Genomic DNA, 14566 nt, shown 5'->3' on the forward strand with positions numbered 1-14566 from the left:
GTTCTTAGTCTGAGGACATGGCCCTTAACTCTAAGGTGTGATCCCTTCTTTTAAAGTAGACTTTTAGCATTTCATTTGAATGCCCAAGATGCTCAGTGAAGATTCTGTACTGTGGACCAGAGATCCAGTCGTCTCCAAGTGCTACATGACCTCTGTTTTTTTTGTTCAGCTCTCAGCCCTGCAGCAGGTACTGTGTGTTAGGCCCCATAGAGTCTCACCGTATGTATACACAGCCCAGGTCTTGGCCAGAGACCCAAGGGGACTATCCATGCAGATTTCTGTCCCCCATTTCACACAGCTTCTTTTTCTATAGTATTCTGTCCTACAGGTTCCAGCCACCTCAGCAGCCCAATCTGCTTCCTCTGCTCACTGAGACTGTTCATCTCATGTATATCGCTTCTTTCAAGAATTGGTCTTGTACTCTGGTTGTCCAATGCTTTATCTATTTTGTCCATATTAAAAATTGTTTAGGATGTGAGAGAGGGTAAGTCCAGTACTGGTTATTACATCATGGCTAACATTGGAAGTCCATGTTATTCTTTTTAAATTATATAAATGGATTTTTAAGTATGAAGGAATTTTGAGTTCACAGACCAGGTCTTAGAAGCCATATGAGAACATCATTTTAATAGTCTCTATAGACATGTACCTGTATTTCTTAGAGGGCTGAGATGGCTCCACTGGTCAATATTTGAGCAGTTACAAGCATGTTACATCTGTTTATGTACGCAGAACAAAATAACATAAGAATGTTACATCATTGTTTTGTATTGAGCATTCATGCTTCTGAATGATTACTATTTTAATGGGTAATTACTGATCAGAGTTTCGTGAACTTCCAAAAACATTACTATAAGTAAACATTCCTCAGGATTCCTAAGTGTGAGCAAACTGTGTAATCAGGAGGCTCAATAAATTGGTTAGGGCTGGTAGTTTTACATTTAAATATTTTTGTTTCCTCAACCTGAATCTTGGATTCTTTTTTTCATTTTAGTGATAAATGCTTAACTTTGACAACTCTAAATACTTAGTATATGTTGAACACCTACTATTTTCTAGGCATCTATCATAATCTATTAGCAAATATTCTCATTTATTCTCCACATTGATCATGCAGGGCAGATGGCATTATCCCTGTTTTTCAGATGAAGACTGAGGCTTTAAGAAATTAGGCACTAAAGTCTTACAGTTAATAAATTACAGAGCCATGATTTGAGCCCTGGTCTAACTCTAAAGCCCATGCTTTTTATTCTATCTTTTATTCTCTTAGCTGTGCAACAGAACCATGTTTGGAGCTTTTAATAAATACAGATACCTAGGTACCATCCCGATATTCAGTATGTCCGGGGTGGTATCTGTAAAACTGAAGTGTTGCCAGATTTGAGCACCACTGGTTACTAGTGCCATATTCCTTCTCCATCGTCACAGGCACTGGGTTGTGAAGCCCTGTAAGGCAGAAAACTAGGAATGTGAACATTTTAAAGATTGTAGCTGTCACTGAAATAAGAAAATGAGAGTGAAAGGCAAATATACTTCTCTTTTGGTTCTCAGGGTAAAGGCTGCAGCTGAGGGCTAATAGAGAACTTGAGGAGGATTAGCCCTAAACTTCCTATTACCTTTTGTAAGCATATCAGCCAGGTTCTCCAGAAATGACTACTTTGAATTTTTAAGTCAAGTGAGAGGTATGTCTCATCTCTACTGTCGTGAGTTTCAGTTCCTCATCTGTGAAAGGGGATATCTATCTCAGATAGATTTGAGAGTGACATGAGATTATTGCCTGGTTCATACTAAGTATTCAGAAAGTGGGAGCTACTATTATTATAATTAGTACTATTACTGCTTCCTTTGGAATTACCAGTTTAGTACCAGCCCTCAGCCCCCAAACTACCTATCCTAACATTTTTTATTGTTCGTTGTCTCTAATATGGCCCCTCCTCTCCTCTCTGACTTCATTTCTATGCTTTCCCTTCACTGCTTTCTTTGCATTTCCTCAGATGTGCTGTGCATGTTCCTGTCTCAAGGCCTTTGTACTTACTGATCTCTGCCTGAATAGTCTTCCTCCACGTTTCATTCATACCTCTGCTCAAATATGTCTTCTTCAGAAATACCTCCCCTGACCAACCAACTAAAATAGAATGTCCCACTACTCTCTCTCACACGTCCCTGTATTACTTTATGCATAACATTTTCACTCTGACATTTATATTATATTCTGTACATACTTTTTTTAAAGTACCATTTAATTAATTAATTTATTGAAGTGTGGTTGATTTACAATTTTATATTAGTTTCATGTGTAAAGTAGCATTTTAATACAATAGAAATAAATCAAGGGCTGATTGGATCTGGTGAATATAGTTAAAAATATATTGTCTTTAACATGAAAAGATGCTCAACATCACCAATCATTAGAGAAATGCAAATCAAAACCACTATGAGTTATCTCCCCACATCAGTCAGAACGGCCATCATCAAAAAGTCTACAAACAACAAACGCTGGAGAAGGTGTGGAGGAAAGGGAACCCTCCTATGCTGTTGGTGGGAATATAAATTGGTACAGCCACTATGGAGAACAGTATGGAGGTTTACCCAAAAACCAAAACTAGAGCTACCATACAATCCAGCAATCCCACTCCTGGGCACACACCCAGAGAAAAACATGGTTCGAAAGGATACATGCACCGCAGTGTTCACTGCAGCACCGTTCACAATAGCCAAGACATGGAAGCAATCCAAATATCCACTGACAGATGAATGGACAAAGAAGATGTGGTACATACCAGTGGAATATTATTCAGCCATTAAGAAAGAAATAATACCATTTGCAGTAACATGGATGGACCCAGAGACTATCATACTAAGTGAAGCAACTCAGGCACGGAGAGACAAATATCATATATCGCTTATATGTGGAATCTGCTAGTGTTGGAGGGTCTCCTGCAGAGGTGGGGGGTCGCCGTGGCTCACCGTGAGGACAAGGAAACCGGCAGCAGAAGTTTGGGGAAGCAACCCCCAGCATGAGCCCTCCCAGAGTCCGCCACCAGCCCTACCAAAGAGCCCAGGCAGACTCCCGTGTTGGGTCACCCCATTTACATACTTTTTAATTTACTTGTTATATAACTTGGTCTGTTTTGTCCACCGTTGAATCTCCAGCTTTTTAGAACAGTGCTTAGCATATAGTACGCACTTAATAAGTATTGCTGAAGGTTGCCCACTCTCACCACTCTTATTCAACATAGTTTTGGAAGTTTTAGCCACAGCAATCAGAGAAGAAAAGGAAATAAAAGGAATCCAAATCGGAAAAGAAGAAGTAAAGCTGTCACTGTTTGCAGATGACATGATACTATACATAGAGAATCCTAAAGATGCTACCAGAAAACTACTAGAGCTAATCAATGAATTTGGTAAAGTAGCAGGATACAAAATTAATGCACAGAAATCTCTGGCATTCCTATACACTAATGATGAAAAATCTGAAAGTGAAATCAAGAAAACACTCCCATTTACCACTGCAACAAAAAGAATAAAATATCTAGGAATAAACCTACCTAAGGAGACAAAAGACCTGTATGCAGAAAATTATAAGACACTGATGAAAGAAATTAAAGAGGATACAAATAGATGGAGAGATATACCATGTTCTTGGATTGGAAGAATCAACATTGTGAAAATGACTCTACTACCCAAAGCAATGTACAGATTCACTGCAATCCCTATCAAACTACCACTGGCATTTTTCACAGAACTAGAACAAAAAATTTCACAATTTGTATGGAAACACAAAAGACCCCGAAGAGCCAAAACAATCTTTAGAATGAAAAATGGAGCTGGAGGAATCAGGCTCCCTGACTTCAGACTATACTACAAAGCTACAGTAATCAAGACAGTATGGTACTGGCACAAAAACAGAAAGATAGATCAATGGAACAGAATAGAAAGCCGAGAGATAAACCCACGCACATATGGTCACCTTATCTTTGATAAAGGAGGCAGGAATGTACAGTGGAGAAAGGACAGCCTCTTCAATAAGTGGTGCTGGGAAAACTGGACAGGTACATGTAAAAGTATGAGATTAGATGACTCCCTAACACCATACATAAAAATAAGCTCAAAATGGATTAAAGACCTAAATGTAAGGCCAGAAACTATCAAACTCTTAGAGGAAAACATAGGCAGAACACACTATGACATAAATCACAGCAAGATCCTTTTTGACCCACCTCCTAGAGACATGGAAATAAAAACAAAAATAAACAAATGGGACCTAATGAAACTTCAAAGCTTTTGTACCGCAAAGGAAACCATAAACGACCAAAAGACAGCCCTCAGAATGGGAGAAAATATTTGCAAATGAAGCAACTGACAAAGGATTAATCTCCAAAATTTATAAGCAGCTCATGCAGCTCAATAACAAAAAAACAAACAATCCAATCCAAAAATGGGCAGAAGACCTAAATAGACATTTCTCCAAAGAAGATATACAGACTGCCAACAACTCGTGAAAGAGTGCTCAACATCATTAATCATTAGAGAAATGCAAATCAAAACTACAATGAGGTATCATCTCACACCAGTCAGAATGGCCATCATCAAAAAAATCTAGAAACAATAAATGCTGGAGAGGGTGTGGAGAAAAGGGAAGCCTCTTGCACTGTTGGTGGGAATGTAAATTGATACAGCCACTATGGAGAACAGTATGGAGGTTCCTTAAAAAACTACAAATAGAACTACCATATGACCCAGCAATCCCACTAACTGGGCATATACCCTGAGAAAACCATAATTCAAAAAGAGTCATGTACCAAAATGTTCATTGCAGCTCTATTTACAATAGCCCAGAGATGGAAACAACCTAAGTGCCCATCATCGGATGAATGGATAAAGAAGATGTGGCACATATATACAATGGAATATTACTCAGCCATAAAAAGAAACGAAATTGAGCTATTTGTAATGAGGTGGATAGACCTAGAGTCTGTCATACAGAGTGAAGTAAGTCAGAAAGAGAAAGACAAATACCGTATGCTAACACATATATATGGAATTTAAGGGAAAAAAAGGTCATGAAGAACCTAGGGGTAAGATGGGAATAAAGACACAGACCTACTAGAGAATGGACTTGAGGATATGGGGAGGGGGAAGGGTAAGCTGTGAGAAAGCGAGAGAGAGGCATGGACATATATACACTACCAAATGTAAGGTAGATAGCTAGTGGGAAGCAGCCGCATAGCACAGGGAGATCAGCTCCGTGCTTTGTGACCACCAAGATGGGTGGGATAGGGAGGGTGGGAGGGAGGGAGACGCAAGAGGGAAGAGATATGGGAACATATGTATATGTATGACTGATTCAATTTGTTATAAAGCAGAAACTAACACACCATTGTAAAGCAATTATACTCTAATAAAGATGTAAAAAAAAAAGTATTGCTGAAAGATTGAATTTCCATATTTGATAGCTCCCCTTTATAAAAAAGACAAAACCCAGTATCATAGTGGTAGGATAAAAGCTATGTGCTCTAGCGTATCCGGTATTTTATCTTTTTTTTTTTTTTTAACATCTTTATTGGGGTATAATTGCTTTACAATAGTGTGTTAGTTTCTGCTTTATAACAAAGTGAATCAGTTATACATATACATATGTTCCCATATGTCTTCCCTCTTGCGTCTCCCTCCCTCCCACCCTCCCTATCCCACCCCTCCAGACTGTCACAAAGCACCGAGCCAATATCCCTGTGCCATGCGGCTGCTTCCCACTAGCTATCTACCTTACTACGTTTGTTAGTGTGTATATGTCCATGACTCTCTCTCACCCTGTCACAGCTCACCCTTCCCCCTCCCCATATCCTCAAGTCCGTTCTCCAGTAGGTCTGCATCTTTATTCCTTTCTTACCCCAGGTTCTTCATGACATTTTTTTTTCTTAAATTCCATATATATGTGTTAGCGTATGGTATTTGTCTTTTTCTTTCTGACTTACTTCACTCTGTATGACAGACTCTAGGTCTATCCACCTCATTACAAATAGCTCAATTTCGTTTCTTTTTATGGCTGAGTAATATTCCATTGTATATATGTGCCACATCTTCTTTATCCGTTCATCCGATGATGGGCACTTAGGTTGTTTCCATCTCTGGGCTATTGTAAATAGAGCTGCAATGAACCGGTATTTTATCTTTATGTTAAATAGGTTTTACCATTTTATGTTTGGTAATTTTACTTAATAATGGCTTTATCAATGGTATATATTTTAACAGCCTAGTTATTCATGATATTATCTGATAGCAGCATGCTATTCTCTGTTGACTTGTATGTTTTCCCCGGCTCTCAGTGGTCGTCAATGGAGAGGACCTGAGTAAAGTATATCACAGATTATAACTTTAATATCATACATAATTGTTTGCATTCTTTTCAGTGTCTTAATTCTTTCCCAGACTTCAGTTGTCTTTGAGCTCACATTTATCGTTTCTCTTAATCTGTTTAATAAGTACACATAGTCATTGACCTAGTGTTTAGTACTTCCCTGAGAATTCACTCTGTCATGTAGTTACAAAAATTCTCACCATAAAATTATTTATAATGATAAATTGGAGACCATATAAATGTTATAGGTAAGCTTATGAGTTCATTAAATGTGTTTTATCCATAAATGTGATATGTAGTCATTAAAAAAGATAGTGTTGAGCTGTTTTTATTAACATATACATATATCTATGTTGTTGTTTTTTTTGGCCATGCCATTTGGCTTGTGGGATCTTAGTTCCCCAACCAGGGATTGAACCTGGGCCCCCCGGCAATGAAAGTGCAGAGTCCTAACCACTGGGCTGCCAGGGAATTCCCAATATACCTATGATTTTTTTAATGAAAAAAAGCAGGTTACAAGGAAGCACGTACAATATAATCTCATTTTTGTGGAGGAAAAATTAGATACTTGTATGTGTATAGAAAAAAGTCTGAAGAATCCTATCCAGAATCGGAGAGCAAGATTAGCAGTCTTATTTTGTGTCCAAGTCCACTAGTAATTTTCCGGATCTTCATTTGTTTTGGTACCACTAACTGTAACTGTTAATTCTGGCTCCTGGGAAAGCCTCTGTCTTGTCCTGGATATAAATAAATCACCTCTCCCCTTAGTTCAACAAAGGAAAAAGGCTGGAGTTTTTTTTAAAGGAACTTTTCTAGGAAAATAAACAAAAAAGTCACAGTGAAAGAATAGAAACCAAAGTGTTTACAGAACACACATTACTTTTTCCTAAGTAGTAAAAGTCTATCCACCAACTAGCTTAGCTGATGCAGTTTATGGCACTCTAAAGTCCTTGTGGCAATTCTTTACCCAGATCTTTCTAGCCAAACCTAGTAAGTTGGAAGTTTTGATTCAGTACTACCATTTAGGAATGCTGTAGAAGAAAATGGGATGACATAGAAAAATGTATATAAAATATTAAATAAAAAATCAGATTATAAGATAGTATATATGATGGTATCCTAATTTTGTTTATGGTATATGGTGTAATGTACAGAAAAAAACAAAACAGATAATCTTGAAATGGTAGCAGTGGTTATCTTTAAGTGGTAGAATTACAGCTCATTTTAAATTTCTTTCTGGTTTTCTATTTTTCTAAATTTTTACAGAAATGTAGTAATTCACATCAAACTTATAAGGCTCCATATTACCACAGTCACGTCCTCAGGTTCCTCCTTGGTGGATTCAACCAGCCTCAGATTGTATACTATATTTGCACTCCGTGATTGTTTGAATCCTCAGATGCAGAACGATGGATAAGGAAGACTGCCTAAGGGACTTGAGCATGGGGGTGGGGTCGGGTGTCCTGGAACCAGTCCCCCATGGATGTCAAGGCTTGACTATATAGTTTCTGCTACAGACACGCCATGTTTTATTGTGCTTAGCTTTACAGTACTTCACAGATCGTGTTTTTTTACAAATTGAAGGTTTGTGGCAATCCTGTGTCAAGCAAATCTATCAGTGCCATTTTCCCAACAACATTTGCTCTTTTCATTGTCTCTGTGTCACATTTCGGTAATTCTTGCAATATTTCAAGCCTTCCACCAACAAAAAGATTACAACTTGCTAAAGGCTCAGGTAATGTTTAGTATTTTTTAACAATGAAGTATTTTTAAATTAAGGTGTGTACGCATTGATTTTTAGACATAATTCTACTGTACACTTAAAAGACTACTGTATAGTGTAAACATAACTTTTATATGCACTGGGAAACCAAAAAAATGCATGCAACTCGCTTTATCGTGATATTCACTTTATTGCAGTGGTCTAGAACTGAACCTGCAATATCAAAGTTATGCCTGTATATCAGTTCTAAACTCCTCTGGTTGTTTTATAAAGGCTCTTTCTTTTTTTTTTTTTTTTTTTTGGCTGCACCACATGGCATGTGGGATCTTAGTTGCCCAACCAGGGATCGAACCCATATATAAAGGCTCTTTTTAATCCAGCTTTTTCTACCCATCTAAATCTTCATAGTTTTGCCTCTGAATAGTCACCTTGTTCTTGGGCAGGAGGCATTATTAAATAAAGCTAAGAACATGTATGATCACTTCCTGTTTAGTATTGAAAGTACCCTCTCTTGTCTTTTGGTTTATATAGTACTGGAGCCAGCTAGGGTCCAACAGTGATCCACAAGTTTGTACATTGTGACTGACTTCTCTTTCCAGTATATCTACCAGATGCTTAGTTGTCCTCAGAGTCTGTTAGCAAATCAAAATGGTGTTAAACCTGGGAAAGTACTGCTCTTTAAAGATGTTAGCTGATTGTTGTTATTTAGCTGTCTTACGTGCAGTGGTGGGTGTTGGGCATTGCAGCTGGCAATACGAACAAGGAAATGGGGGAACACAGTAAGATATAGAAAACCTCAACTTTCTGTAAATTCGAATGGGTTGCTTTCTTAGAGTGAATTTTAAACTTCTTGGGTCCTTAAGTTTAGAAATCTATATAATAATAAATGAAATACAGTCACCGAAATAAACTTTGAGGATTATAAAAATAACCCAAGTATACTAGTTAGGACTGACGAGGCTGTTATGTATTAACAAATAATTCCCAAATTGCAATTGCTTAAAGCAATAAAGTTTCATTTATTGTTCACATTACAGACTGATGCAGGTTTTATGATTCTCTTTGCAGCTCTCTCTAAGCAGTGTCCTCTTCCATTATTTGATGCCACTATCTTCATATGTAGCCTCCTAATTTGTGACAGAAGGGAAGAGAGATTGTAGGTGATTTGCACAGAAGATTTTATTGGCATAGTTGGAAGTGGCTCATTCTGTTTCACTTACATTCTGTTAAACTTACATTCTTATGGTTAGAACCCAGTTTCGTGGCACATAAAAGTAAGGAAAGCTTATCTTCCTCTGTGCCTAGGAAAAATATAATGAAATGGGGTCACAAAGTATCGTGTCTGCCACACCAAAGTTTTAGAAGAATAAAATGTGCCACTAACCATATCTTATGGATGGGCTCTCTATTTTTTTTTCTCTTTATCTGTTTGCCTTCTCTCTAGTTTCCTTCTTGCTCTCTGCCTTTCTGTCACATTAAGCTGCCCAAGGTTGCAGTGGAGTGAGTGAAAAATGATCTTTTTCCCTATTGCCTTTATTTCTTAAGGGAGAAGAAAGTCCCAACTCTAAGTAAGTACATCTTGGCTAGTAAAGCTTTTTGTAGAAAACTTAAAAATTCCCTTTTCAGGAACATTCTTGCACTGCTGGTGGGAATGTAAATTGATACAGCCACTATGGAAAACAGTATGGAGGTTCCTTAAAAAACTACAAATAGAACTACCATATGACCCAGCAATCCCACTACTGGCCATATACCCTGAGAAAACCATAATGCAAAAAGAGTCATGTACCACAATGTTCATTGCAGCTCTATTTACAATAGCCAGGAGATGGAAGCAACCTAAGTGTCCATCATCGGATGAATGGATAAAGAAGATGTGGCACATATATACAATGGAATATTACTCAGCCATAAAAAGAAACGAAATTGAGTTATTTGTAGTGAGGTGGATGGACCTAGAGACTGTCATACAGAGTGAAGTAAGTCAGAAAGAGAAAAACAAATACCATGTGCTAACACATATATATGGAATCTAAGGGAAAAAAAAAAGGTCTTGAAGAACCTAGGGGTAAGATGGGAATAAAGACACAGACCTACTCGAGAATGGACTTGAGGATATGGGGGGGGGAGAAGGGTAAGCTGTGACAAAGTGAGAGAGTGGCATGGACATTTATACACTACCAAACGTAAGGTAGATAGCTAGTGGGAAGCAGCCACATGGCACAGGGAGATCAGCTCCGTGCTTTGTGACCACCTGGAGGGGTGGGATAGGGAGGGTGGGCGGGAGGGAGACACAAGAGGGAAGAGATATGGGAACATATGTATATGTATAACTGATTCACTTTGTTATAAAGCAGAAACTAACATACCATTGTAAAGCAATTATACTCCAATAAAGATGTTAAAAAAAATTCCCTTTTCAAAACTAAAACCTGAACTTGTTGAATCAGTCATATTTAGTTTTTATTTAAAATCTGAGCAGCTTAGAGTAGCATATTCTCATAGCTTTGCCTAATCTATAAATGTCAATTTTTATTTATGCTATCCATATAAAAAGGTCTCACTGTATCTGAAGAGATTCATTTATTTATTCATTCATCAAATTTTAATTGAGCTCCTGTTATATGCCAGGCACTATTCTAGGTATTGGGGATATAGTGATGAACAAGACAGAATTCCTATCTTATATTCTGGTCAGATTTATTGATCATCAAAATCTGTGATGGATGGTGCAATATATCAATTAGTAACCATAAATTAATTAGTTAATATACCAATTATAAGGATTACAAAATTAGAGTAAGCATCATAGGATTAGTGTAATGTAAACAGATTCATGGTGGTTGGTATTTAGAAACGATAATATCACGGGGAATAATATGGATCTGTTTTTAATTTTAGCTTTAAAGAAACCGCCTGTTTCCTTTTCTCAATATGAAAGTCATCAAGTAATCTCCCATCTTCCAACTGGACAACCTCTCTCCCCAAATATGGTTCCAGGTATGAAGTCTTATTCTTAAAATTCCATTTGAAAATCAATTTTCTGGTCATGTATTGTTACATAGTGAATAAAACATGTCATTTAGCAGCACAGTGAAGTATCATTCATTATTCTACTTAACTTTGTATATCATCAAACGACTGATAAAAGCTCAGGGAGATTCATTGCAGCTCTATTTACAATAGCCCGGAGATGGAAACAACCTAAGTGTCCATCATCGGATGAATGGATAAAGAAGATGTGGCACATATATACAATGGAATATTACTCAGCCATAAAAAGAAACGAAATTGAGCTATTTGTAATGAGGTAGATAGACCTAGAGTCTGTCATACAGAGTGAAGTAAGTCAGAAAGAGAAAGACAAATACCGTATGCTAACAGATATATATATGGAATTTAAGGGAAAAAAAGGTCATGAAGAACCTAGGGGTAAGACGGGAAAAAAGACACAGACCTACTAGAGAACGGACTTGAGGATATGGGGAGGGGGAAGGGTGAGCTGTGACAGGGCGAGAGAGAGGCATGGACATATATACACTACCAAATGTAAAATAGATAGCTAGTGGGAAGCAGCCGCATAGCACAGGGAGATCAGCTTGGTGCTTTGTGACCTCCTGGAGGGGTGGGATAGGGAGGGTGGGAGGGAGGGAGACGCAAGAGGGAAGAGATATGGGAACATATGTGTATATATAACTGATTCATTAAAAAAAAAGAAAAAAGCTCGGGGAGAGATCATTACAAAATGAACTTTGTCTACTGGACTATTAAGAGTGGAAGAATTATTTGTTCTGCCACTCTGGACTACGTTCCCTTTCATCACTACCAGTATATATGTATTTACCTTCTCCAAAATGTGTTCAAGTTTATCTCACAGAGGCCTTCTATAAAATGAGTTCCGCCTGTATTAAACTCCCTACTCTGTACTTATCTGTGTGTTTTCTACTGAATACCTACTCAATTTTACAGAAATATTCCTCTAAAATGAGAATTGATATAATTAAAATTAATTGTAATAAAGATCTAAATCGAGGCTTTGATGAGTTAAAAAGGGAGGTGGGGGAAAGAAAAGTTATATCCAGGAGATACTAATAAGAAAGAATCAAGAGTTAACAGTTATGTCGCTGTGTAGATGAAAATGACTTCAAGATTAGAAATTCTAAAAGCCTTATTGGATTTTGGAGATCTCTGACAGCAATATAGAATTTGGAGGGAAGAAAAGTTACAGGTATCACTGCCATTTTAATCTTTGGGTTTCTACTATTGATATACATTCCATTGATGAATAGGTTTATAATCAATACTAAAGATACCCACCTGGGAATGATTAGTAAACTTCACACAACTAAAATCACATTGGTTATAAGATTTGATTAAAGAAATTAAATAAAGCTTTAAAAAAAAGCTACCTGACTACCCAGTATCAGATAACAGTGTCTTACCTTTTCTCGGGTACATCTTATGAAATTCTTCTGCAAAATATGACCTTAATTTGATGTTTTTATGCCATAGATTCTCATGTAAACCACAATGGAAACCCCAGAACTTCAAAACAGAAGCCTTCCAATCCTCTTCAACATTTAATTCCAGGCCCTAACTTGGAGAGTGAACCCAGAATTCAAGCAGATATTCTAAAGCAGGCTACTAAGGATCGAGCCGGTGATCTCCATAAATTGAAGCAAAGTAAGAATCAGTTGATGAATATTATGCTGAAAAGATTTCTTTAAATATAATATATTTATTTACAAGTCTGAATTAAGGTCTTCATTATTATAATCTCTAACTAATGGATGTATAGTGAAGTTATATACATACAAAGAGAAAGTATGGCAGTTATAAAATTTAAAAGAAAAGTAGGTTTTAAATGGATAGAGATATTTTAAAGAACACTTTCAAAAACTTCTCTTGTTCTCCAGTGTTAAAAAATAAATTTCAGGTGAGTTGATTTAAAAAAATGCTATTAGTTCTTATGAATGTAAAATTTTTCTGAGAAGTGAGAGAAGATATATTTTGTTAGGCTAATATATGAAAACTTTGATTAGAAAGGAGGGAAGATAAAGAGTTTTGAAAAATGAGTTCTGGAAGAAATAAAGACTGCCATCGTAGAAAGTTCAATGCTGTTTCCTTTTCCATTCCCTCCAATTGCAGTTTGCTTCATTTAGGTGCTAGAAGTGAAAGAAATTGAACAAACTCATAATACTGTGTAATAATGTTTGACTGCTTAATTGTTTCAGAGGTATTGATTATGATAAATGGACAATACCTGTTAATCTGCATAATTTTCTAATTGGTAGATTTTCAAGATGTATAAGAAAAAATTCCAGTAGTAGACAGAATTGGGAACAGGACAGTGGCTCTTAGACCAGCTCTCTTAAACTGTACTTTTCACTGCTTCTGCTTTTTAAGGCTTCTTCCCTTCAACTTCTGAATAGACAGAATGTCTGAAAGCTCCAGTTTGCTTTTGTTTACTTTTAATGATGGCTTCTTTGGCAACAACTCTTCAGAGCCGTGTTTAGGCATTTACTTGTACACAGGTTGTTTGTACTGTGATAACTGCACAGTGTTACATTTTTAAATTGGTCTTATGACAGTTATTCATATTTCTGCATCTATATGAATATATAGTTTGTGTACATTTAATTGACTTTCCTTCCTTGACATTTTAAAGCGTATCCATGTATCTTGACTAAAGTATTATATAAAAAATATTTTTATTTACAAGAATATGGTTAACATTTTAAATACAGTGAAAAAATATTTCCTCCAAATCTTGTTGGGGAATTGGCTTCAAAACTTTTATCTCAACAAAAAGAGGTTTATAGTAAGGTCAGAATCTTACTAAGATAAAATATCTTAATTTGATCACTTAAGATTTTCTTCTACTTATAGTTTATTCTATAAAAATTGTTATTGTTGTCTTACCTCTCTTTTTTTTAACCAGTCTTTGGGTAAAGAATGTGATTGGAAAATGATCACCAGGAAATTACTACATTCCACAATTTTTTTTTTTTTTTTTTTTTTGTCTGTGCCGTGTGGCACGTGGGTTCCTAGTTCCCCAACCAGGGATCAAACCCGTGCTCCCTGCAGTGGAAGCATGGAGTCCTAACCACTGGACCACCAGGGGATTCCCTACAATTTATTTTTAAAAGAGCCTATTGAGTTTTAAAATCTTACTCTGAATTCTTTTCAATGTATATATAGAGTTGAAATCAATGTGAGCACTATTTTGTGATTTACTTTGGCATTATTTCTTACCTGTGTTTTAACCTATCAAATAGTTATGTAGTTGTGATTTAAAAATATACATATATACATATACACACACCTAGACATATGCATATATTCCATTGTGTTTAGGCAATAATAATAGTTCATTTAGCTCTACTCTTTGATTATTTAAATTATTTTGTATTTTCTTATGTTAGATGTCGTGATTATGAATATCTTTTTTTCAAATTATTTCCTGCTTCTCCTACTTTGGGTAT

At 36.5% G+C, this 14566-nt stretch overlaps 1 protein-coding gene across 2 annotated transcripts in view; it reads left to right on the top strand.

Moving 5' to 3' along the window:
- The window catches only part of GOLM2 (golgi membrane protein 2), a 111206-nt gene that overhangs the window by 66146 nt on the left and 30494 nt on the right, over nucleotides 1-14566 (top strand). For both annotated transcript variants that reach the window (XM_082649298.1, XM_082649299.1), the window contains exons 7-8: nucleotides 10983-11081; nucleotides 12594-12764. In XM_082649298.1, the coding sequence (XP_082505424.1) occupies nucleotides 10983-11081; nucleotides 12594-12764 (270 nt within the window). The remainder of the gene's footprint in view (nucleotides 1-10982; nucleotides 11082-12593; nucleotides 12765-14566) is intronic.

The sequence above is a fragment of the Grampus griseus genome (assembly GCF_964374135.1).
Source record: "Grampus griseus genome assembly, chromosome: 2".
NCBI classification, from domain to species: Eukaryota; Metazoa; Chordata; class Mammalia; order Artiodactyla; family Delphinidae; genus Grampus; species Grampus griseus.